Source organism: Sebastes umbrosus, chromosome 8 (assembly GCF_015220745.1).
Source record: "Sebastes umbrosus isolate fSebUmb1 chromosome 8, fSebUmb1.pri, whole genome shotgun sequence".
Classification (NCBI taxonomy): domain Eukaryota; kingdom Metazoa; phylum Chordata; class Actinopteri; order Perciformes; family Sebastidae; genus Sebastes; species Sebastes umbrosus.
This window is the reverse complement of record NC_051276.1, coordinates 17,472,405-17,499,973: the sequence shown is the minus strand read 5'-3', so window position 1 is coordinate 17,499,973 and position 27,569 is coordinate 17,472,405. Positions and strand designations below refer to the sequence as shown.

General features: G+C 41.9%; 1 protein-coding gene across 1 annotated transcript in view; it reads left to right on the top strand.

Annotated features, from left to right (window-relative positions):
- Nucleotides 1-27,569, top strand: part of si:ch211-130m23.3 (uncharacterized protein LOC558547 homolog) — a 54,461-nt gene that overhangs the window by 1,438 nt on the left and 25,454 nt on the right. The window contains exons 2-4 of the mRNA XM_037776973.1: nt 21,581-21,653; nt 26,321-26,382; nt 26,711-26,795. Coding sequence (XP_037632901.1) covers nt 21,581-21,653; nt 26,321-26,382; nt 26,711-26,795 — 220 coding nt within the window. The remainder of the gene's footprint in view (nt 1-21,580; nt 21,654-26,320; nt 26,383-26,710; nt 26,796-27,569) is intronic.

Genomic DNA, 27,569 nt, shown 5'->3' with positions numbered 1-27,569 from the left:
CTGTAGAAGGAGGAGCAACTATTTATTGATGATATGCCTTCGACTGTGACTGATAAGAGATTCAGAGAGGGAGAGAGAGTTATAGTACTATACAAAAAGAACTGCATTAAGCTTGTATTTTTCAGTCGTTGCCACCTATGAGTGTCCTTTTATTGTTATTTGTCCTGGTAATTAATCGTCGCACCTCTACTCCCAGCTACCTATTCTGCCTTTTGAATCCAGTTCACTCATGTTTGTCAACAGTGTGACTGTGAGTGTTCAGCTCCGTCTCTTGAGCCCAATTCTTTACCCTACAATCGATATGAAAGGATAGTACTGGAAAGTGTGGCTCTATGCATGCATGCTCTGACAGACGCAGAGATGGAAAGCTTCCTCCAGGCGTGGAAGATACACTGTGTGAACACATGTAAGCATGTCTCTGTGTGTGAAAGCATGTAGACTACCGTATGCTTTTCTGTTGGAAAAAAAACAGCAGATACTTATTCTGTAGACGTGTTACCCAGCAGTCCCCTGACAGTTTGCAGTGCAGCTCATTTTACCCATGATGAAGAGACTTCAGTTCACATTTCCTGTGTTAACACGGCCTATAAGTGGGTTACCTGCTGTCTTTAAAGGAAACATCTACCTGCACTGTGTTCATAGATGTGACAGACCTGATCTTACATGGGTAAAAGACCATTTTTGGAGCTACTTGGGAGGTTTAACATTAACGGCCACCTGGCTTTGATTGAAATACTTTTGTGTTTTTGAGTCTTTCATTTCAGCCACAAATACAGTATGTGCATATATATCGTAAATGAGTCATCTACGGTGGTATCTTCGGGATTTTATTGGGGATTGGTCTTTGAGATCTCTCCTGGAGACACTAAACTTCTTACTTTTAGATCTCACTGCCTGGCATCACATTTAATTTTGTTGTTGCAGATGATTTCGTTATCTGTGTTTACATTTCGAGGCGAGAGTCGATGTTCCATTGGGGCGTTAATGCCAAGGCCGCAGCAAAAAGAAAGGACTGGGTGACGAGAAAAAAAACAGCAGATGAAAAGGCCGTGAAAGGCAAAAATCAGGCAAGGCAGAGTTTCATTAGTCCCTTAACAAGCAGCCTTGTTTATCAGCGGTGTGTATCAGAGAAGCAGAGCAGGCCTGACGCCGCCGAGTCTTCAGTTGTTTCTCATTTCTGCAGCGCAGCGGGGGACCAGAGAGTGGGAGAGACGGAGGGCAACAACAGATTGAGGGAGAGAAGGAGGAGGGGAGAGAGCAGCACTGAGGGAATTTGCTGGATCATTAGTTTACAGTGTTGTAGTATTGACCTCAGGATGGACCCCCGCAGACACAGGGCTCTGGCATCTCGCCCGTGTAGATGTAAAGGAGCTCTAAATGCAACTGACCTGTGTGCAACTCCGTTCACTGCTGTGTGTGTGTGTGTGTGTGTGTGATAAGAATCTGGTTTGTGCGGCGTGTCCTTGCTACAGATGATTTTGGGAATGCACTTTTTTTGCCTCAGCAGGTCACTGATTTCCAAATGTTTATCCAGTGGTTTTGCAGTGTGTATACTTGGAGATAAAAAGAAATATAGTGGGATAAAAATCTTGCTTCAGGAGATTTACAAACTGTAGCACTTTTTCTTTTTTTTTTTTTTAAAGATCCTACTTTGAACATTTTATAAAGGTGTGGATTTACAGTACGCAGAATGTGCCTGAGGTTACCAAATGAAATAAAGGAAGCTTCATTTTTCTCTCTCGCTTTAGAAATTGTGTGGACACTCACAGTCTATTGCTTTGCATGTCAGTTAACCTCTTTGTTGTATGTTAAAATACACCAAAGGGAATTAGGCCTGAAGAGAAAATGATTTTCCGTAAATCATTATAGTTAAGCATATGTATACCTGACATTTCTCCAAATTGTATGTCCTCTTTTTCTGCATGAATTATGTGGTAAGAAAACACTCACTGACTGCACAAAATAGTGGACACACATTTCATGAAGTGCACTGAAGATGTGGCTAAAGCTGTTATCACTTATTGATTTCCTTTATTCAATATGCACCCTTTGACAGAAGAGGATGTGCAGATAAAGAGAAGCAGATGAGTAAGAAAATGATGTCTTAAAGGATCAGTTTCACCGAATCATGAAAAAATACATAAATAAATGCAAACGTATTGTTTCACTAATGGTATCACGCCACGGAGATAGTTCAGGGTTGGATGTGCCACGAGATATCTGCTTATAAAAAGTGCAGCGGCACATCATTTAAAGGAAGTTTGTTTGTGTTGTTCAAAGCTCTATAAACTCAACAGAAACATGTCCGTGCAGAAACAACGTCCCTGACCTATAGCCATTAATAGTTTCGATTAGGACCATTTTTTTTCAGCAGAAAGTAGTTCCAGTCGCAAGCAGCGAGGTGTATGGATTATGTTGAGGGAATGATACCACCACTAATATGTATTTTATGATTAGTTTGATCCTCTAAGGTTTAATTCAACAAGAGATATGAATAAGAAGCAGCCTTTACACCTATGTGGCTGTGTAGTGAACGCTCTCCCTGCTGCTCAGCTCTCTCCTCTCTCTCTGGCTCTACCTGTGTTACGGTCTGCACTTGATTTTGATTCAGAGTGACAGTACACGACCACTGACTGTGTACTGCAGTTGTTCAACGAGTGTAGGTTTCCGTCACTGGCAGTTAGAGGACACATTCCACATAGTTCTGGGATTGTGGTTCTCAGTGAGTTGCGTTGCAGCGCATAGTACACATTCCTTTTTTTTTTTCCTTTTCTGCATGTGTGTGTGTTTGTAATGAATCCTGGAACAAACAGTGCTTAAAACACACACACACACATGCTCTCACTTCTCTCCATTTCTCTTGGACTCACAGACATACACAGCTTATATCTGGTTTTGTGGACTTTTTCCTAGAAAGCACAACCTGTGTTTTTTATTTTTTTTTACACACATCAGATTAATAAGCAACTGACACTTATGAAAAGTCCAACTATCATAGTTGTTGTTCCGTCTGTAGTTCAGGTTCCAACCGTAAATCTGGTGCAGACTTAAGCATTTCTAGTGCTGTGAGGATCATCATTCTGCACACACACACACACACACACACACACGGCTACTTCTGAACCGAGACACCTCAGAATCCTGCCAGGAGGCTGCCAATGCAGCACTGCGCAGACTGAGGCAAAGCAGTGCATGCTGGGAGTGTTTATCCGACAGAAGCAATTCAGGCTGCCACTCTGGCTCTGACAGTGAGTCGCATTACAGGAGAACTACAATAAAAATAGAGCCGTATCTCTCTCACACACACACACACACAAACACACACATAGTGTATATGTATGCTCACAATGCCTTGCGTCGACGGTGCGGGGAATCCGACTTTGTCCCGTGCCAGCTGCCACCGTACGAATGTAATTGATGAGTTTTTTGTTTGTTTACTACATCTCTGTGTCCTTGAGAAATGATAGAGGCGCACTCATTAGAGGAAAGGAGAGAGTCGGATCATTTGTTAGAGGATGAACGAAAGAATGTAGCCAGGGGATAAACACGGTCAGCTTGGCGAGGGGAAATGAGAGTATGGAAAATGAGCATCAAATTTAAAATGTGTCTTAAGATCAACAGTTGAGAGGTTAAAGGGCTGAATGAAAGAAAGACCTGTGGAAAGAGAGAGTTTTTGTGTCCAGGTCAGACGAGGTCAGGTGATATCTTGCAGGACCTCATGGTCTAATGCTCCATAATGGATGCGTGTCGGACCTCTGCACTCTACACGCATCTCCCTCTTTCTGTGGATCACTTACACTGGTAAGTGGCCACACCTGGTTCTGTTGGCCTAAGTCCAGTGATGGAGTAAAAAGCCCCAGCGAGAATCCCCTTAACCCAAACATAAGAGCCGCATGGCAGGCCTCAGCTTTATGTAGACAGAGAACTATATAAAAGTGCGTGATAATGTGTGCTCTTTGCCGCTTTGGGTCAATAGAGAGCATTCTGCGTGTATAAGTCTGTAAGCCCGTCTGAGCTGTCTGCTTACAGCACTTTCCCCATATGTTTCATCCCCTCAAAATCAACCTCCATCTGTCTGTCACGCCGCCTGTGTGAACGCGAACTACAACATCCAGTGATCATTACACAGCTAATAGCCTCTCCGGCTCTCATGGGATGCTTGTGAACAACTGTGAGAACACAGAGAACTGTCACCGCTCTCCGTCGTCGTCGTGTCTCAGCAACACGGACGGTCAGTGAAAGATATCGACTTAAAACTGCTGCCGATGTATTTAATCCTCGCGGCGTTTTAGATTAGCATCAGTCTGGGATTACAAGAGACGAAATGGAGCTCTGATATGTTTTTTTTTTTTCTGGGTATACAGAGCTGTCTTCAAACGAGAGTGATGATGACAGTTTGACAAGGCCCTGATAATAAAAAAAAAAAACACTTTTTAACCTGCTGAACACATAGAGGCTGTTAAAAGTCCTCTTTTATCTGCTGGCATCCCTCCTAGTCTCTCTCTTATCCACCGCTGCCAGAGATGTAACTTGCAACAGAACTGCTATCAAAGCAGCGGCCTCTTATTGAGCTGTGTGAGGCGGCGGAGGGGGGGGTGTTGGGGTGAAGACAGCCTCTGATCGACGCCGGCAGAAAAAGGTTGTGACGTGTCAATCAACAGAGAGGACCCTGAAGAAGGCGTTCTCACAGGACGCCTTAGGGTCCTTGAGAAGGATCGACGTGACAAAAGGGCTCCGTCGGCATCAGATAGCACGTGGAAGAGAGGAGGAGAGGGCACAGCATCCTCAAAGTCTTTTATCACTCCGTTCAAAAGACGGAGGGTATGGATGAGTGACTTTATCACACGGTGCTGGTCCCTCAAGACCCCATGGGTGCCCCCTGAATGCTTCTGTTTTAATTATGGACACACCACATCATATCTTCTCTTCACTTCAGTGTATCGGCTTAATTTGGGGGATTGAGATACTGACATTTGGGGAGTCTGAGGATTCAGATCAGTGCACTGTGGACGAGTGTGAGACGTGAAGCGGAGAGAGGAGGGGGCTTTTCATCGTGTGCTTTGTTGACCGTGACTGTAAACTTGCAATCCAGGCTGTCAGGCTTTGTTCGTGTTGTTGTTATTAGCGGTAGCACTTGTGGTTTTGTTAGGATGTTTTTTTTTTTTGTTGTTGCCCCTGGTGACACCAAATATGTACAGCTTTGCTCCAAACCCACAGCACGGCAGGGACGCTCCCTCAAAGCGCTTCCTGTAACCTGAGAGCTCCAGCCAAAAGTAAATGCTGTCGGTGGAAACACCACTTACTGTCTACAGGCTCCGCTGAGGAAAAGCCCTGCTTACTGATTTTATATTTCTGAAACATAAATTGTTGTCATTTACTTCCTTTACCTGTCCAGTATAATAGTATATATATATATATATATATATATATATATATATATATGTAATAGTCATATCTTTTCCCCCTATTTTTAAGTCAGCTGTGTCACAATCCCTTGTACTGTATGACAGCTGCCCTTGTGTTCACCAGTGTGGTGTAACTTGCATTGCTATTGTAAGAGCCATAGTGTAAGAGTGTGGATGCTGCTGTGCCTCTCCTGCCTGCCGAGTGTAGCGGAGGTTGGCTGGTTGGAGGTCTCTCTGCTGATATTCCTCCATCATTGATATGCAAGCTGCATCGCACAGGCGCTAGCGCAAGGTTAAGCATGCGTGACGGCCAGGCTTAGGATCTGCTTCAGACACTCTCTCTCTCTCTCTCTCTCTCCTGCACACACACACACACACACACACACACATATTCTCTTACTGTGCTTTCTCTCTGCATAGTTCTTCAACGTCTTGGCCTCAATTGTCCCTTGTCTGTTTTGTGAAGTTAAGCCACAGAGTTCGTCACTTTAAATTCTCCATAAATGTAGCGTCCTTACATGACCAACATACAAGGCCGCCTGTCCACTGATCCCTATAAAGTCCTCCATGACATTTTCTCCCCTCTGACTGCTCGGCAGTATATCCTCTCGCTTAGGATTTAAATCTCTGACATTGAGTTCTTGACTTTTTAAGGTCCACTAAATGCCATTTCTCAACCGTGGAGAAGCAGGAAGGATAAATGAGTGACACAAGGTGCAGAGCGGGGCAACGGTGGGATTGTTCATGGAGATATAGCTCCGGTGTTGGAAGCAAACTAACTACATGTTCATTTGTCTTTTCTAACTGTGTTTTTTTCTTGTTATTAAATGGTATTATAAATTTACAGACATCTCGGTGCATACATTTAACTGCTAATACAACCTCATGTTGCAGCATGATGCATTTCTCTGACTGGTTAGTCATTTATTTATACTTCCTCTCCGCGCAGGCCTTAATAGCCTCACATTCTTCCCTAAATTGCTCCAGATTGCCTTCATCTGTATCAGTTTCTTTTATCTCATCTCGATGCTCTATTGTTCAAAAGAATAGAGGCCCATTAGAGCCCGTAGAAAGGAATTCTAATCCTATAAGATTAGAGCAATGCAGTCCTCCCCAGACGTCTCCTTCTCCACGTTGAAGTTGCGGCTGATTGTGGAATGTTGCTTTGTGTGAGTTGAACAATGACGGTGTGTAGCTGGACGGGAGAAGGGAGTGTCCCGGGGCCGTCACATCACAGGTCTCCCGCATACGACTGTACAGGGATAGGGAGGCAACACCTCAGCCCCACTGTGTGTCTATGTGTGTGTCAGAGAATGTAAGTGAGAGTAAAAGAAAGATGATCCTAAAGTAAAACTAAAAAAATATATCTTACATTGTTCCTTATCATATTTAGAATACTTGGAATAACTAGCTCTCCACTGCAACACAAGCACATTTTCTTTATTTAAACAAGTTGTAAGTGTGGCTCCCGCCTATTTCTTGAAAATGCCCACTTAAGCTATAGAGTCCAAGCATGTAGTTGACGCGTGTTCCAATAAAACTCCGTAGTCCATGTTCTTCGTTTCAACCGTTTACTGAAAATATTTCTTAAGTCTTCAATAACAAAATATCAAAAACATAAGCCGTAAAAAGGTAAGAACAGGTATATTAAGCACGTTCAAAGACTAGTGTGCTCTCCAGGCGCCATAGCTTCAACTGAACTGTTAACGAGCACATGCAACACAATTTAGCTTTTGCCCAATCAGAAGACAGGGCTGGCTGCAGTCACAGTTGGTCCTTATTGAGCACACTGCAATGAAACTACAGAGCTACTTATCTCAAGCAAATGGAAACAAAATGTAAATTATCAACAGTTATTTCTCTACTGAACAGATGGCTCTAACACAGGTTCTTTAGTTTTTTTTATGGATCATCATCTGGTGAGCATGCTGATTTGTTTTTGCGTTGGACATGTAGCCTTTAGCTTCATTCTTTTAGCTCGATAGTTTAAGTGTTTCGTGTTAATAAGAGTCAGATTGTGTCATTAAAGACTCAGGCAGAGACACATTTTTTATCCAACTCGTCGAGTTAGGTAGAATCTGCTTGCGCCATTTCAGCCGGCAAAATGGACGGGCACCGGTTGGAAATCAGGGGCCGCGCTTCACAAATGGTAAAAAGTTGTGTGTGTATATGATTCACTCAGTCGGCAGTTTATTAGGTTCTCCCGCGGCTAAAACAAATGCAGTAATACAACAGCCCTGCAATACCTACACGAAGGTCACAATGTTAACTTTTTGTTGTTTTAGCGAGGTGCTGATTCAACATTATGGTCATTTTTTATATTATACTGTAGTCTCAGACACATTTTTCACTGGTTCAAGCCTCTCAAATTTGAGGGATTGCTGCACTTTTACTTTATATCAGAGCAAATCGTCTTCCAACACACCAGTGTTTTGGCCGTTTTGTGCACAGAGCTGGGGATTTTTTTGTTACATTTCAACCGCCTCTCCACTCACAATCCATTAAACTCCCTACTTCCTGCGAAACGCTTGGAAATCGACTTTTAAAAGAATACAGTAATTAACTTCGTATGATCACTAAGTGTTGTCATCAAACTCTTAAGTTCTCTCCGTAAACAGCAGTTTAATATTCTGGGCTTTATGGCTGTGTTGCATTCAAGATTTACTGTAATAGCTTGTAGAGAAAGTTGAACAAGGAAAACACTCCTAAAAATCATTGGTGTTCTTTCAGCTGTGAAATTAAACAAACTCCCCATGAGAGGTGACTCAATCTAAACAAATCAAAGCCAATGAAATGGAACTCGAATTAAGAAAGTGATGGATTTGCCCCCGCTTTTATTTGATTTATCCACTTTACATGTTCTGCCAACAAATTCCACTTGTAGAAAAATCTTACTGGCTGAAACCTGTGTGTGTAAATGACAGATTTTTATGCAAAGGGCACGACTGGATTTTTTGCTCAATTAGTGTGTTAGTAAACAGCGAGCTACCCATCACGCTCTCTCTCTGTTTCTCCCTCTCTCTGATAAGCTGGCATTTCCTGTTATCTCAGCCCAGGGCATTGTTGTCTGCTCTGTGAGACAGTAGAGTCTCTGCACTGCTGACAGAACAAGAACTGTTTCACTTTGTCTGATTGGGCCTGTATCGGGCGGCGGGGGGGATGCTTCCTTTTTATTCTATTGTCTTTTCAAGTCTTCGTTGCAGCTGCACTAATTTGCTGTTTCTAAGATGCGAGTGGGGGAGTGTATCCTGCCAGAGCTGCCACCAGAAAGTACAGCCTGGTACACACTGAACAAAACGATATATACACAAACACAAAGCAAGATTATCAATCTAACAATATGCTTATGCCTTCATCAAGGCATACAGTTTTATATTACCACAGCCGTTCCAGTGACATGAAGCAGGAATCTAATGAAAAAAAGTGCAAAACTGTGAGTAGAATTAAGGAAAAAATAAATATAAAGTATTTAAATATTTTTTTTTCAATAAAAAATACCAAACAGGATCTATTTCCAGCTCCTAAATTGTGAGTATTTCCTGCTTTCCTTCGTCTTATGTGATAGAAAACTGAATGTCTTTAGGTTTGGGAGTATTATTTGTAGAGCTGCAAAAATTAATCGATTAGTTGTCAACTATCAAATTAATCTATTCTGATAATCAATGAATCGGTTTGATTCATTTTTTAAGAAGAAAAAAAGGCAAAATTCTCTGATTCCAGCTTCTTAAATGTAAATATTTTCTGTTTCTTTACTCCTCTGTGACAGTAAACCAAATATCTGTGAGTTGTGGACAAAACGAAACATTTGAGGACGTCATCTTGGGCTTTAGGAAAACACTGATCAACATTTTTCACCATTATCTGACATTTTATATAGACCAAACAACTAATCAGTCAATCGACGAAATCATCGACAGATTAAGCGACAATGAAAATAACCGTTAGTTGCCTAGTTAGTTGAACAAAATAAGTAGTATGATAACATTACGTTGGGCTTTCGGATGTTCTGACGGGCATTTTCACTATTTTCTTACGTTTTAGCAACTCGTGAAGTCACACCAATGCCTGCTTAGAGATCCTACTTTTTTCTCACAATACTGATTTCGATCCCTAAACTCAGGGTACCGATCCAATACAAGCGGAGACTGTTTATATTTAATGTAACGTGAGGCCGTAGCTACACATCAATTCTTCAACACCAACATTTAATGTGGCTTGGTCTGACTGACACCAGTGTCAGTGTCAGTATCAACACTGATACCAATTCAGTGTATCGGCTTGATCCATCCCAATAACTGCTGAACAAGACTCCACGGGTTCAGTCATGACAGTAACCACGTGACACTGAACTTCTGTGCTCATTTTAAATTTCTCTGGATTACAGCATCAGTTCAGTCATCAGCTGAAGTGAAACACCATTTCTGGTCTATATTGTGCTACATATTCATACACTTTAGTTATATATATTTATTTAAACTGCCTCCACAAAGACATTTCAGCCGTTTAGCTCAATGTGGTTTACACAATTTGTACATTTTGTTTACTTGCTGTTCTCTCTGTTAGACTTTGTGTTCTATATATCTGTGTTTTTCATGCACAACATATTGGATGGTTGGGTGTAGTCTTCTGGAGTCTGAGCTGTCCTCACAACACAGGGTGGAGGTTTTGCAGCAGCAGTTGGACTTGTGGTCTGAGTATCTTGATAAGTTGGCTGTTATCAGTCTCCGTCCTCCAGTCACCATGTAGCTTTCGGTTACTGCATGAGCTGACATTATTCTTCTCGCGTACATTATTATTCTCTCATAAAGGATCAAAATAGCATATTCAGAATCGGACACTGTTTACAGCCACATTGTAGTGCGTTGATTGATCGATTAGTCGATGTATAAATAAACAAAAAGTGAGCATTGCTGCTCATGTATTAAACAATTCATAACTCAAACATTATAATCTCTGTTGCTTTAATATTTGTCTTTCAAGTGTGTGTTTTGCAGCATTTATGTTCACCTTGTATTGGACTGTCCCAGGGGTGGGGAGGAGGAGGAGAGGATTGTTGGATCTCTAGTTAATGAAAGGTAAACACAAGGTTTACACTGTGGGGGAGCCAAAGAACGCAGGAGTCTTCCTCTCCTCCAGGATATGAGCTTCATTCTTTTGACTCACGCTTACACGCATGACATTTCACCCTTCTGCTGGCAAATTCCTCTCCTCGCTGGAGGAACAAATTCCCTGAAAGCTACAGCCACATGTGTGATTTGACATCTTTGTTATGTGAACTATGAAAACCATTTCCTCTTAATGTCAGCTGCATGTCAAAATCATTATCCCTCGAGTTCAGTTTAACTGATGTGACCGCATTTATCTGTGCACCTGCGTACTGTCATAGAGATTTCATTGATGTGGCTGATCAACCTCTCACAAAGATCTGAAGTCAGCCAGCTCACACCGAGCTACACCGATCTTTGCCAAGCCGGTGTTGGAGCATACGGGCCTGTCGCCTAGCCAATGCTCTCCACTAAGGGCTTTACTATGTGTTGTGAAAGTGAGCGGGATAAAGGCTACGACAAACATTTGCTCAGTGAAGCAGCGTGTGAGACCATCTCAGCGGAGACACAAAACAGGGAACACGAGCAGATAAAGCGCAAGTTTATTTGAGTACGAGTGTCTCTCCTCAGGCTGCTTCCAATGCGGGATTATGACGCGTGTTTTGTTAATCTTCAAAGCTGGAGTGAACTTTTCACTGCTCCTCCCCAACTCTCAACCGTGCATCCCGACCTGCGGCTGAAGTCTATACAGCAGAGGCAAGCCAGCCAGCATCGGAGAGAGAATACACTTTATATATGAATATCTGTATACAAGTGCTCTGCCTTTAGCAGGAGCCATTAGAGAGACCCCCAGGGGATGCCGCTGGAGGGTAATGGAGAATATAGATTTAACTTGTGACCATCAGCAAAAATACCAATTAGAAATGCATCAGCGAGTAGCCGGCGATAGAGCCACAGCGCACAGACAGTTTAGGGATTGATTGAAGGCATGTATTTGACTGAGATACGGCAAGGAGTTGAAGGAGTCTAATGGAAGTACAGTTTATCACACTTAAATAATACATCTCAATGTTGTTTTTCTTCTCGATGACGTAAACTTTATCTTAATGCAGGTTTTTCTGTGTTATTTGATGCACCTTTAGTTGTATTATGCTATAATCACGCTCTATTGGGTGAATAACAACACAAAACCTTGTCTCATTCACTTGATTGAAATTCAGCCGCCCGTTCTCCCAAGGTGTGTTCAGTTCCACTTGTGCAAATCTATAGCGTTAAAGGCATGCGTCAGCTCGATCTCTCTCAGTGATGTCTTCCCTGATAAAGGTGTGTGACAGCAGCCAGGCATGTTCATAATGTTGTCCTTTTCAGTTTCGCTCACAGGCTGCAGCATTACTCCTCTCCTGCTCCGTCCTGACCTCCCCTCGCTGCGCTTCCCAGCTCCTTTCATTAATCATTTACTCTCCCTCTCCTCTTCTCTCCATCTCTCTCTCTCTCTATCTCTCTTTCTTTTTCTGTCTCCCTCTTTCTTCCCTCTTCCTCTCCACTCTCTAGTCCTCTTGTTGCTGCTATCTTTCTCTCCATCATTACATCTTTATCTCTCTGTTGACTGGTAAATCACCTATCTTTGTCCTTCCCTCAATACTATCAGTGTGTGTCGTTGCCTTTGCGTTCCATAACCTTCCTCCTTTCTGGGCTTTTTTTTTTTTCTCTTTCAAACCTGCATGTATGACTTTTACTGTATACGTATATCCTTGTTTGTGTGTGTATTGTGAGCAGAATAGTTAAAAGAAAAAGCTCAAACAAAGCATCTACTGTGTGCAGCTAACAGCACTTTCAAACAATTAATCCACTCGCACCTATAGCTGTCCAACTCCTCGGCACAGATTCATTAAAACTATACTTTTGCCTAATGAAAATGCATCATGGATTAGTCCTCTGGATCCCTGATTTTCCACATAAAGTGATTTGGCCGTGATCCTGTCGCTGCACCTTTCCCAGACAAGGTGTGTGCATAAATAGCCCTGTTTTGAAGATGCTCCTCACTGTATTAAGGCTCCATAATCCCCATGGTTGTTTGGGCTGTTGTGTGTTTTTTTTTCTCTCTGTTGTTTTCTTGAAGCCCTGCGTATAGGATGAATTATTCAGTATTGTAATGGGTCTATATTTGTCGTTGTTTATCTTGCCTCAGTGCCCCCGCCACCCTCATCGCTGCCCCTACCACCATCTCTATCCCAGCTTTCACTCGTCTGTCTGTCTGTCTGTCTGGCGAGCTCAGCCCCCTTCTACCCGCAGAGGATGCTCCACTTTAATGAATGAAGTGAAGTCATTTAGCAAGGCTCTTAATGGCACATAAAGCCCCGCTGCTAGGCTTGATTAATCAGGGAAAGTGTTTGGCTGTCACACACAGGGCTGTCCTCAGCAGGGGCAGCAGCTTGATCGCTGCGCTCTCTTTCATGGCGGGGTCCTCTTCTCTGTTCTCAGAGCCAGAGCTGTCTGGAGCCCGAGCTGCCAACGCTCTCCTCGTCCACAGGTGGCATCTGTTTGGTGGTGGGCTTTTGGGGGAGGCTTGATTGCAGAGCGAGAGTCTGCTTGGCTTCGCATGTAGACTGGGCATGATGATGATGATGATGATAATGATGATGATCCTACATCTGAGTCAAAGACAGGTGTCTAGGATTTGGGTTGCTCTCGTGGCCTGCAGCTCTGTGTCGAGGTGTGGAAGCATGAGAGGACAGTGGGCAAGGATACAAACAAAAATGAGCATTGTAAAACAACATGTTTTTAGCACTGTCTCATAGAAGAGAAGTCAGTCTCATCATATGATTACTGTAAAGGGGGGACAAAATAACAGAACCACCTTAGAACACAGTTACATAGCCCAGCAGTGTACTGCATAAGGGAGACACCAAAAACATTGTTTTTCATGCACGGATCAATTTTGAGATTTTGGGCTATAAGTAGTATTCTGTCATACCAGTGGAAAGAAAACATCCAAAATACACATTTAGGTGTTTATTTTACAGTTTTGTCTATTTGCGTCTGTAGATTTCTCCTAAATTTACCAAAAGTTAGCATTAGATAATGCCTCATTTGCATATTTAAACATAACATTTCACATTCTTTTAATACAATAAGTAATTGTCTTAGTGTAATCATATAATCAACTGGAGAAGTTTCACGATGATTAGTTTACTCTGTTCACCTGTAGCGTCTTGCAAAGTGTATGGAATTTTATATCTTTAAAGGCCGAAAAAAAAGAAGAGTTTTTTATCAGACTCTGAGCCAGAAATCTTCACTTCAGTAGCACTTACATACACCAAACATTCCAGTTTCATTCCTATCTATATTCTGAAGGTTTTTACTGAGGGGTTGTACTGTATATCATTCATAGCCTGATTTATAAAACATTTTATTCCTAAAATCATGACAAAAATGGTTATTTTTGGCTTTTTTATGGCTGTTGACAGTATTTTCTCATAATGTTCAGATTTCTGTTCTGGAAATTTATTAAAATTAGCAAATATTTAATAAGATAATGCCTAATTTGCATATTTAAACATAAAATTTCAGAAAAATGTATCAACTGGAGAAGTTCCAATGGTGGTATTTATTAGTTCGAATTTTAACCTATTCATGAGGGCGATAAATCGGCCAGGCCAATATAACAGCCGATATTAGCTGACTGGAGTCATATCTGTATTGGTATTATGTGTTGGCTGATAATTAACAAGAAATTGCAGTAGAGCAATGCCAAACTACGTTCGAGGTAGTTAGAAACACCACTATGTAGTTTGTCTGGCAGACAGCACTGAAAGGTTGATTTTTAGACTGTACAATGTCCAGTTTAGTGTGTTTCTTGGTCACAATTGTTAAAAAAAAACTTTAAATCTAGGGGTATCAAGATTGTTCGTTTACATGATGCATTTATGTTAAAATATTACTATTGGCCATATATTGTTATCTGATTTTTTTAAACTCTCAAATATAGAATATCAGCCTCAAAAATCAAGTATTGGTTAGCTACAGTATAGAACCTACATTTACTTTTAATGTTGTAATGCTGACTGGCCTGATAAAGCTGATGCATGTTGCTAAGTGGTATTCGACTTTGACTCAGTTTTGTCTTGGGTAGCTGCTGCCTTTGTACTTGCGGTTACTGCTGTCACTGCCTGTATTGCATCAGTCATATATACTGCAAAGTTATGTAACATAGCAAGAAAAAAAAATCCAGAGAACAACACAAAATACATAGAAAGTGATGCTGTGAGGAAAGTTTATGAGCTTTACCAAACTGGAGTTTACTGCAGGTCTAATACATTGTAATGTGTTAGTGCTATTTCGTCCATAGGAAATTTAAAGGAGCCACTTGATTTCCCCTTATTGCTTTATTCTTCTGTAAAGTGTTCCATTCGCTTGAAAGCAAAGTACTTCAAAGACACTATAGCTCTCAGTGGATACTTCACAGTGTCTCTTCTACTAACATTATTCTTTGCTCTGAACACACACAGCAGAGATTTAAGATGGTAATTTTAGTCTTTTGTAGTAGGTAAGCATATCCAGGAGATAATTACAGTATTTCAACTTCCTGACTGTGACTTAGTTCAATCTAGGATTACTTTCTCATTGTTATTACCTCTCACACAGAACCCATTGAAATTCATTTATAAAAAATATAATGAAATCCGGTGCATACTCTGCAGCATCTTTCATGCCTATGCATCTTTTATCTTTTCTGTATGTTGTGTTTTCAGCGCAGCGTGCAGTCATTTGCCTTTTCTCTTAGAGAATAGTATAGGAATCAGGTCTACTTTAGCCCGTCTGTTTTTCGTTGCGGGGTTTTGTGTTAATTTGCAGAAGGAGGTCACAGCAGGGTGCTTGGCTAACTGAGACACCGCTCAGTGAGAATCCTCAACATTAGAATATGAAAGTTTACAGATCTCACGAGTATTCATCTCGGGGCTCATCCGCTAGCACCCATCACCTCCATCCTCCCCATCTGCCTTTTCCTCTGTCTCTCTCTAATCCCCCTTCTTCACTCTCTTCTCTTCTCCAGAACCTTTCATCTCTCTCTGCTACGCTCCCGTCACCACATCACTCTCCTTCCCTCATTTTCTCTCTCTCTTTCTGTAATTTTCCTCCATGGAATGGTATGTGTTTCACTCTCTGGGTGTTTGTTCGTATTTTTCATTCATTTGTCTATCAAGTTATACCGCACAAATCACTTGTCAATTTTTACCAAAAACAGGAGAATAAAATGTGTCTCACGCTGTTGTTTAACACACTCTACTGAACCCATGTGTGACCCATTCATATGAGACATTGCATGATAATCCCTGGTTGACATCATCCAGACTTTAGTCTGGAACTGTTATAGATATAACTGCTAAACCTGAAAGCTTTATTTGTTTTAGACGACTCATGTTACATACACTTCACTTCATTAACAGAACCATTTAACAATATCCCCATCTCTATAAATGACAGTTTGCCCCATTCAGAATGACCGTCACTGTCAGTGTAAGACATGTCACTGAACGGCGTATAATAGGTCTAACGGGGGCAATACTTCTTAGAAAGCAATTAGTGCACCAGTTTAAAAAACTCTGAGGAATGACCTCGCTGATGTGCTGTGAGATTTACAGTATCCTCACAATGTGTGATTTTAATGGAACATTTCCATATTTGATAAATCATACTGATCAGGTAAAGTCACAGAGTCAAATATCTACAGTATATACATATCTGTAAGCACCACTTTGCATGTTGGTTAGTAGCAGCATGTTACTGCTCTAAAATTGGATATTATTATATTAGCAATGGATGTGATATGATGTGATAGAGGTCACTTGTAGGGCTATGTATTGGCAAGAATCTGGTGATATGATTCGTATCGTGATACAGGGGTTTACGATTCAGTATATTGGGATATATTGGGATACTGTAAGCAAGGCGATACATTGCAAATTTTTAAATCAAATTTTAGGAAAAATGTCATACAGTATAAGGAATACACCACATATGCATAAAATCTGAGTAAAAAAGTTGACTTTTTAATGCAATCGGAGCAGTGTGAGCTGCATTTGCATTTATCACAGTCCCTGTAATATCCAACATCACAACACAAAATGAACCACTGTCTGCCACGAATCTTAACATGGAAACTAAACTGTTTTTGAGAATTGATACAGAATCATAAAACATTTTATTACACCCTTAGTTGCTTGTATAGTGATGAACCCACAGACAATTATCATTCGACTCTGCAATTCTTTTTTTTACCGTATTATAACTGTTGTTTTGGTTTTCCAGCCTGCAACTTGACTGTTTTATTTCAGTCTCACCGGTCTTGTCATTTCCAGGCAGTTGTTTTTCAGTAAAAAAAAAAAAAGCTCTGAAAACCCCAATATATGCTGCCTGCCCAGCACCAAACAACAGACAGACAAAGTCCGGGACTAGCTGGTTAAGATAGTGGGACATTTAAAGAGCCATATATTTCCCTCAGGGGTTGGTGAAGAGCAAAACAGAGCTAAAAGAAGCAAGACTCCAAGTGAATGCTAATGTAAAATTGTGTCTGCCGGTTGTATAAATAAGCCACTGTTTGCTAACGAATTCGCCATATCAACTTTATAAAGTGTTTACAGCTTGTTGAGCTGCCCCCAAGTGGCAAGAAAAATAAATTATTGCAGGTTTAAACATCCAGAAGTCATGTAATTTGACACGCAACATTTAACAGCACTCAGCGCGCTCTTGTCCAGTTTACAGTGTGTGATAATTACATACTATAAGTACCAAAAGGGACAAGACATCTTGCTCTGACTGGATCACTCTCTCTAACTGCTGCTCAGGAGACAGTTTGTATTCATCACTTCCTGTGGGTAGAGACGATTTCCTGCCACTGCCCACACCCAACACCAGAATTTAATTTGGGCAAAGAAGGCAGATTTATAGCATCTGAGACGTCGCCCTCTCTACTCTGGTTCTACTTTGTGGCAGATATGACTGTGTATATTTACAGCTTAAACAGAACAACATGTGCAGAAAACTGTGACTTGCACTAGACAGTTTTATGCCATGTACAACTAAAGGATTGTGGGAGGTATTACTGGTTTATTGTAATTGTTATACATTTGCTGTAGAAGTGACTTGTGCATGTTTATAGGCAGGAATGCATTCAGGGTTGTATTACTTTCCAGATATGTGTTATTAGGCCATGTCAGCATAGTAGCAAGTCTTGTAAATATGTCAATTAACATGCCGATTCAGATCAGAAGTATAATCACTTTTCCATTTCATCTTTAACAAGGGTGAAATAATCTGGGGCTAATCTACAACAGGCAAATCCAATCAGTGGAGCCATTGTCTGTCGTCATTTGAAGCTCTGCCAGACTTTGATCGCCATGGCAGTAAATTGATTAGCAATGATCTACTGGTCCCTCCTAAATGCTGATCTCGGAGAACCGCTTCACGTCTTTTGCCTTAAACTGAGGTTGTGCTCGAGCTCCGAGCTGCTCTCCTCTCTGTACGGCTCAGTAACAAAGCAACATAGACGCCGGTCGCCGTTTCTGCCTGCTGCCTTCATTAAGCTGAGCTCGGTCTCTGACTGTTGGAGCCGCAGCAGTCAGGATGGGGTCGGTTGCAAATATGAATTTAATTAAATGTGGCTCGCAGAAGACAAAACCACTTGAATTTGAAGGAGAAAAGGGTCAGGTGTGGATCTGAAAGTCCCCCTCTGCCCCACCTTTCTCCACGTTACCCCTACCTCACACACTGTACATCCGCATGGGGAGAGGAAGCAAAGTGGGGAGGCGCCCGATCTCTTCAATCATCCCGGTTGCAGTTGTGATTAATGCAAAGTCGGTCTTATTTACAACACAAATTGCCAAGGCAGACGGGGAGGAAATAAAAAAATTTCAATTTTCTGGTGTATGTCCGACAGCAAGGGCAAACACCAAAAAGAGCTTTAATGTGAAGAGACTAATATGGAGGCGGAATCCATTAGAAATGCATTGGCTGCCTGAGTTTGAGCACTTTTACCTCAAATCCTCATGCAGAGATTATTTAAAGTGACAGTTTATTTAATGACAAGAGAGTCTTTGTAATGCTTCCACTTTATTGTGTCAACTTTAGAGGATTCTTAACCTTGAACAGTTCCCCCGTGCTCTAATCCTCAAACCTTATCTCCGCTCGGTATTTTGACTCTGTCAGTCGGTCGAGTTCCACACAGCTGGGTGCTTTTTTTTTTTTTATCAGCGGGAGGTTCAGCTGAACAAGTGTTAACTGAACAATGAGAGAGCAGGGTGAGTTTTTTTTTTTTTTTTGTATTTTCAAAGCCGATCGCTCGTCTTTGAGGAAATTAGTAGTTTTGAGTTAAAGTTCAATAGATATTGAATGCTAACAACGTCTGCTGCTTTGCTGTCTGCTTATCAGCCCAGCTCTGCCTTCTGTTGGAGTGTGTTAAATAAATAAGAGATAGGGTGGAGAGGGGGTGGTTTTAAGTCTGATTTATGCATGTATTATTGCAAGCGTCAGTGCATTTAAACCATTGTGTTTAAGGTCAGGAGCAGTGAATGGATTAGCGCCTTCGTTTTTCCCTTCCTTTCATCTTTTCGCCAACACTTGCATTAACCTGCTTACCTTTGATACCCTGTAATGTTTATCTGTCTTTCATTGAATCACCTTTCTCTCCACCGCTGCCCTCATGCTTCCACCTTTACTGGGTTTTCCTCACTTTCTTTGACCCTTTCTCTAAATCGGGGCCAAAGGTCACATCTTACCGCTCCTGTGAAATCAATCAGAGGTCAAACCTTTCAGCTACTGAGCAAGGCTGCAGTGTTTTTTAGACAGCTGACTGGATACAGGCCAATGCATGCTGAGGACAAGTTCTCATTTCTTTACTTATTCCCACTGACACAATGAATTCATTCATGCAGTCCATCAGGCTTCTCGTCGCCATCGCTGTTGAATGTGTTCATTGCAGATACATGAGATCTTTCGGTACTAATAAATAGCTCTGTACTGATGCCGCTGTAGCTGATGTGAGGGTTCACAGGGGAGAGTGACAGATCTAGACAGGTTGACAGGTTGACAGGAGAACGGAGCGACCGAGCAAGTTTGTACCTCGAGATGTTCAGAGTTGTACAGTGCCTTGAAAAAAAAGAAATGGCCGCATCTTTTATTCATGTTCTGTTGTCGAGGTGTCAAGAGTTTTGTCAAGCCTCTCACTGTTCCGTTAACCTTGTCCCTGTGAAACGTTCTGTCTCTATCTCTTTGGTTAAACATTACAGCCGGGCCATGGGGGGAGCACGGAGAGAGAGAGAGAGAGAGAGAGAGAGAGGGAGGAAGAGATGGAGACAGGGAGGGATAGAGAAGAAGAGCTGCTTCCCTTCATCGTTTCATCATTAAACAAACATGGCCTCTTACCAGAAAGAGTGCAAGAAGAAAGCAGCGACTTCAAGACAGAAAAGGCAGAGAGAGAGAGAGAGAGAGAGAGAGAGAGAGGAGGAAGAGGAGGGGAGACTGAGGATGAAAGTGATGAAGAAGAGAGATGGAAATGGAGGAGAGGGATGGTGGGAGGGTGGGGTGAGGAGACAGAGTACCTGTGTGCAGAGCAGAAAGGTGTGCAGTCCATCATCTTCAGACAGGCAGACAGGGCTGTCTGGGGAGTTTATTTTTACCTGGATATAAGAGGAGCGCGGAGCGGCTACAGCAGCCTGGTAGACCTTTCAGCGGAGGTTCGAGGACAGCTGCTGTCCCGCCGTGACCATCTTTCATGCATGACAATACACAATCATACACATGTACACACACAGACACACCGAGCTCCAGGTCAAAGCTTGTGCTGTGTCACGCTCCAACTTTAGTTTTCTGTATAGTGTATCTTAAGCTGAAACGACATGTCAAGTTATTTGTGACAAATTAGTTAATTAACAGAAAAACACTATTGTTTGAAGTATTTCTCATTTGATTCCGTTTTGATTTTGTGCTGTGGACCAACTTAGCTATTACACATTTTGATGTGAGACTGGGTTGACCAATTGTTACCAGCAGTTCGCTCGGTTAACACACATGAGCTTTTACCTCAGTACACCAACTTCTGTCTGAGCATGTATTTTCTAATATGTCTGCTTACATATACAGTAGATCTCAGGAATATGAAAGCACTTACGAATCCCACTGATCCCTCCTAACCTGGTTAATATTGATTTTAGGGGAAATGTGAGCATTAAGCACAAATGTACCTGCTCATTGCCCCAAACATCTCATCAGTGGCTGTGTGTCATTCCACCAGACTCCTGGCTAAATCTACAGGGTGCTGTTAGGAGTCAGAGTGATCTGCTATTGATCTCCTGTGGATCAATGTTTATCTTGTATTTATAGACCCAGTAGATCATCACCCCCCCTCTTCTCTACATTGCTACAGACACACTGGGAGGAGAATTGATTAACAAATCAAGCCTGTAATTAATTCTTACTGTGATCAAAGCCATGAGGAGGAAGTCTGTGAAGAACCAGAGGCTCGAGGGTGAGGTGTTTTACAGTGCCATCCCACCAAGTGTAGTCTTATATCACCACGCTGTTTGTTCTTCAAACAGGTGGGTTTTAGATTTAGCATAACGTCGGGGGGAATTTCTTAAATGTCTTAAAAGGTTGCCCTGACTGTTGTTTGGCATCCGGGAGATGATTAGTGCTCCTAAGCTGGTGTGAGTCTTTTCTGTTTCTCATGAGATTTGCGACGGACTGTGACGCCCTCACACATCACTGCACGTTGCATCTCGGAGCTGCTTGGCAATTCGTATCCATGCGTAGGCTCCTTCATCTTTATTTTTAGACAATCCTGGGAGGAACTCCCTCTTAAATATGGATTTATCTTAAATATGGAGAAGAAAGTATAATTGTCTTAGGTCCCAAACCAGTTGTTTTCTGGCTCCAAAGTTGGAACTTGAAACTCATAAAAGCTGAAACTTAGAGATAAGGTCTTAACTGTCTCACAGTTACTGTACATCTGTTTGCCTCCACTCCTTATTATGTTTCATTTTCTTGTATTTCAAACTTTTTACTCAACTAACATCTATTGTTTGATGAACAAACTGACACATTTCCTCCCACTGTGTTCTTTATTTTTCTGTGCAGGTTAGCTCTCTATGTGTACGAGTACCTGCTGCATGTAGGAGCACAGAAGTCAGCACAGACCTTCCTCTCAGAGGTGAGTCTATTTGTATGTATTTGTGTGTGTACAGCTCATGTACTTTATGTGTCCACTCTGAAAGGTGGTCTGACCCTGATGCAGCGTGTCCAGTAAGTGTAGCAGCTAATTGAATTAGTCTGGCCTTACAGTGCTGAGCCAACAGGTTAGCAGCAGCAGCAGCAGGCTTTTTAACATTAGTGTTGCATTTAGTGGGACTGGAGCCGGAGAGCGGGGAGAGTTACGATGCTCGGCCCGGCGCTGACGTCTTCGACTGACATCATTCGCTGATCCGCTCAGCAGCTCCGTCTCAGTCGATCTCTTTTCTGTCTCGTTCTCGTCCTCTCTGACTCCCTCCACTTTGTCTCTGTGATCTCTCCGCTCTCCTCTTGATCTATCTCTCCACTACTTACTCTTCCTGTGAGGCGAGCTCTTCCTGGCTTTAATTCTGCAGAGGTAAAAAGGTGACAGGGTGAAAACGAGGTCAGCTGATTCTGGTGCTTCGCTGCAAATGACGGTAAATTACAATGTAGGAGACGGAGGCTGGAGGCTGGTTGTACATCGGCCAAAGGAAGAGGAGAACAAAGAGATGGGGGATGGAAAAGGTTACATCATCAGCTGGCACCAATTCTCATCAATCTGACTTAGTGTGTGTGTGTTTCGAGCACATGTGCATACACACACGCACACACCGCTTTGTCTCTCTGACACCCTTTCCTCTCCGCCGTATTACTTGCTCTTTCTTCGGCAGATGTGGCAGATGAAAGGGATAGGCGGTGTCGCATTCAAGTGTGGGAACGCATTAGCTAAGAGTGCAACAAGTATAAACACAACCACTTGTATACAATACACATGGGCGTGCATGCATGAGCACACACACACACACACGCAGGGTAAACCTTACCCCATAATGTAGCTCTTGCTGGAGTAGAGGGGTGGAGTAGAACATGGCTTTAAAGGCCTGTTATCCACTTTTTATCATCCACATCTGTTTACAGTGTATCCTCAGGCTCAGGAAACGACAGCCCAGAAAGACGAGTCACGAATCCGACCCCGAATACCTAAACATGAATACCAAACGGACAGCTCAGAAGAACGGGCAACAAGAAAACACGCAACACTGTCAAACTGAATTGATAGCTCAAAAAATAACAACAAAAAATACACTTAAACTTTAACAGAAGGAAAAAAAGCAGGACGGCAAAAATTAAAAGGATGAAATAAAAATGAGTTTGAAGTTTATTTATCTGAGTAAAAAAGGGAAACTGTAAATGAATGGCATCTCAGTCCTCAGTGCAATGGGAGCACACAGTCTACATCTGCCAGTAATCATGCTAAAGGCATGTCACTGCAGCATGGTGAAGGTAAATGAACGAACCTCCCGGGAGTGCAGACCGCAAGAAGACAGGATATGCGGGCGCAGTCGATGCTATTTTCCTCTACGCTTTCCAGATGAAAAGGGGGGAATAAAAGAACACGCTAAAAAGTGTCCTGACCTGAACTGACTCGCAATCGTGTTTGGACTGAGCTACAGACAATTAAATGTGAGAAATGAGGGATGTCATGCCCATTCTGCATCTTTTGCACCATTTGAGCAATTATGAGGGAGTAAATCCTTATTTGTCATGGAGCGTATGGAAACTGCTGGCTGCCTATAATGTTTCAAGTTGTCTTTACTAGAATTGCTAACTTAGACTGAAAGCATGTGGGATAAACAACGAGAGGCAGTTCCTGACCCCTCCCGCCCCCCCAATAACTTCAAAGCAAAGCGTTCTTTCTAAAAGTCAGTGTGTCTGATGTGCAGCTGAGGTCAGGACAGTCTGATTTAAAGTGATTCAGTTGTTCCTGTTATTTTAGCGCTTGTTCGTCCTGCTGGTAGAGCAGGTGGTACAATAGTGTTATTCTTATACCCATATGAAACATTTCAGTGAAGGAAATTAAAAAGATGGCCATGAGATCACTTTAGAAGTGATGTAAGTGTGTTTGTAGAGAGGAGAGGCAGACTAAACAATAGCGTCATAGTCTGATAGGAGATGCCTGGCTGCTGCCCACAGCTGCCGCTCAGACTCTGTGTGTCTTTGTATGTATCTGCACATCAGTTGACATTGTCTGCTAACATAAATCATCCCTACTGTGGGTGATGTCAGCGCTCATGTTAGTCACTAACCTTGACCGAGGTGTTAAGGTGTCAAAATGATTCAAGTGCTTGTTAGATTGTGTCTTCTTCCCCCCCACACACACACACCTTTCATTGGAACACAGCGCTGGAGTTGACCATTTGCTAAGCCCCAGCCCGTTACTTACTGGTGCAAACATCTGTCAATCTTTCTGTTCTCACGAAGCATAATGGTGGCAGATTTACCGCTCAAAATTCACAGTTGTGAAAAATGTTTGAAGCAATGGGTCCTTGATTTCAGACAATCGGTGCCTTTACATCAGACTGTATAAAGAGATAGACGACATTACAGCTCCCCAAAAGTGAAGCCAAAACAAAGAACGTATATTGCTAAGAAGTGAAAGGCAATTGTTTGTTCCATTGCGATGTCGATAAAGGAGCATAAAATGAGCGATGGACATAAATGGAAGATAGAAAAAATCCAGCACACAGATTTTGAGAGCAATCTCAAACTTTGTCATGTCAAAGACCTTCAAAATCGATGTACAACAGACCACAGACCATGGATGTATAAGAGGTTGTGTCCTGTGCTTTTGCCCTGCGTGTTAGTAAATAGCCTACAACTATTACATTACATTACATTAAATTATGTTTATGTCATGCTACCAGCACTACTAGCTACTGGCCGATAGCCGGTTGTTTGAGAACAGAGACGCTAATACATCCACCACGGTACAGGCTTACAGCATACACCCAATGGGTGTATTATAAGATAATAAAAGTGATAAATTACAGTCATCTATTTATGCATTCATGGCAATGGACTCATTGGCGTTTTCAGTCCAAAATGGCGAAAGCTCTACCGCAGCGCCAAAAAGCACAGGAGATTTGCCACTTGTCAAAGTACACAAATAATAGTGTACAAAATATATTTTTTTCCCAAAGAGGGTTTCTGTTATTTTAGGTAGTTCCTATCACACTGATGAAATATTGGCGGCAGCATATTCTATCAGCAGTTCAACGATTTAATGACAGGCAAACAGGTGACAGGAGTCCAAGCAAGCAGGCAGGATAACAGGTAAAATGAAACGACAACTCCATTCAGCAATCATGAACCAACAAAGGAAGTGAGCTGGTATATGCAGTGAGTGACCGATGAGACAATGAGATGCAGGTGAGGAGCTGTGGGAGGCCAGGTAATTGCAGAGCAGATGAAGGAAGTGGAAGCAGGTGTGTAGATGGGTGTGGCACTCAGGTAATAGAAGGAGGGAGGGAGGGAAGGAAGGAAAATGGCAATGAATAGAAGTGGGAATGTGGCTGAAAAGGAGGGACAAAGGAACAAACTGTGTGGCAGGAAGTAACGTTGCTTTAGGTATAACAGGTGGGAAAGTCTTTTTTTTCTGGAATCTGACTGTCACTTTTGTATGTACAAAAACAAGAGCAACACCATGAATGCCTTTAAAGGTCCCATATCGTGCTCATTTTCAGGTTCATACTTGTATTTTATGTTTCTACTAGAACATGTTTACATGCTGTAATGTTCAAAAAACACTTTATTTTCCTCACACTGTCTGCCTGAATATACCTGTATTCACCCTCTGTCTGAAACGCTCCGTTTTAGTGCATTTCAATGGAATTGCAACAGAATTGCGTTGCTAGGCAACAGTTTGGGTGCATGTTTACTTCCTGTCAAGCGATGTCATTCACATCCACTGCAACAGGAAATAAACTGGGACACATTTAGAATGTTTACGTTTAAAACCATGTAATAGTCTAAATATTGTATATTTGTGACATCACAAATGGACAGAAATCCTAACGGCTTGTTTCAAATGCACAATTTCTGAATTAGGGCTGTGTGTATTCCTCCGTATATTGAGCATTTTGATAGTTTAACAGTATTTATATATCACTTAAACCTGCTTTATAATGTAAAAGACGTGAAAATCTCACTTTTTTCAATATTGGACCTTTAAGGAAAGATTGGCCTTAAGTATGCACCGTTATGCCAAGCCGGCTTTTGCTCCACTATCGAATGTGGCTGTTCAGAATAACTATAAACACTTTTCTCTTCAGACGTGACGTGGGTCACACATCAGGACGAAAAGAAGGAAGGAATGAGGGAATGTAGGAAGGAAAAATCAGGAAAGAAGGAATACAAGGAAGGCCAGAAAGAAGCACAGAGTGGATGAAACACTGGAAGCAGAAGGACAGATAATGTGATAGAGGAGCAGGCTGAAGGGTTTGTAGGTTATACAAAGGTTTGCTTGGTCTCCTCAGGCTGGTACATGTCTCTGACCTCAGTCTCTGCACATCCCCTGATTCAGTAAACACACACACTTGTACACACACTCTTTCACGTGCTTGTGAATATACAGGCTTTCAGGCACAGATAGACTCACTTATCCACTTATGATTCCATGGCATGAGAATCATAATATAATTACATAATGGCGTGTGTTATAAGAATTCCCTTGCACCCTCTCCAACCTTGTAAAGCAGGTAATTCAGATGTCGGGCATGTTTTTGTACTTAATATGTTTCTGAAGCATCTCTCTCTCTGTCTGTCTAGATCCGATGGGAGAAGAACATCACATTAGGAGAACCTCCGGGGTTCCTCCACTCCTGGTGGTGGTGAGTGTTTTTATGTCTAATGATTCAAGTTACATTCCTCTTCATGCTGTTTTTCTTTGACAATATTAATTAAAATGATCATTCTCCCTCCTTCTCTTCCCGTTTTAATTCATCTTCATCTCATTAATTGTCCCCAAAAGCTCTTCCTCAGGTTGCTGTTTGCAAATCGTAACGCACTCGCCTAAAGTTGTCTATTCCAGTGATGATAATAGAATCGCACTTATTGCCTCGACGCTGGATTACCCTGCCTCTAAAATGGACTATTATTTTTATGTGTCAAGCTTTAATGTTTCTGTTTTGTCGTCATGCTCCTGTCTGTGTGTTGCAGTGTTTTCTGGGACCTGTACTGTGCGGCTCCAGAGAGAAGAGACACGTGTGAACACTCCAGTGAGGCCAAGGCATTCCATGACTACGTGAGTCTACACCGTAGCTTTCCTTGCTCCCTTCTGGCTCAGTGGCTCTCTCGGATTAACGCAGGAATCAATGCTGGGAGATGCGTATTATATTGAAACCCAAAGTGTTAAATATTAGGAAATTTTAAAGACTCAACTCAACCCATTATTATAAAGGTTTTGCTTGTCATTTTTTTAGTTTGGCTTTTGCTTTGGTCTGAATGAGCGAAGTTACATAACTCTGCCTTGTTTTTCTTGATTGACTGACAGAGACAGTGATAATAAGAAGCAGTACTATGAAATAAGATGGACTTTGGGGAAAAAGGCATTGTGAAATAAAAGCTGCTGCGGAAATTAAATAAAGATTACCTGCAGTAAACGTCATTGGGAAAATGATTATTTCACAATTCCATGGTTATATATTTTGTTTGTATATATTCATACAAATATTTATTTCATAATGTCTTTTTATTTATTTAATATTGAACACTTTGGGTCTAGATAACACCGCACTCCAGTGTCTCCATTTCCTACTTGCATGCAAGGAGCAATATGGATGATGGCAATGTCAATGAGTGGTTTTTTGATAACGATAATAATGGCAAGGATTTAGAGCTGATGTCAAAAGAGCAGGTGCGCATTTTTGGGCCTTTTAGGCCATAAGGTTGAGAGCGGGGATTCACCAACCTTCCTCATTTTCTCACATCTAATCCCAGAACAACATCCTTAATGCTGTTTGGATCTCATATGGCTGCAATTTGTCTACACAACCTCGTAAAATGTTTTTATCTCGTT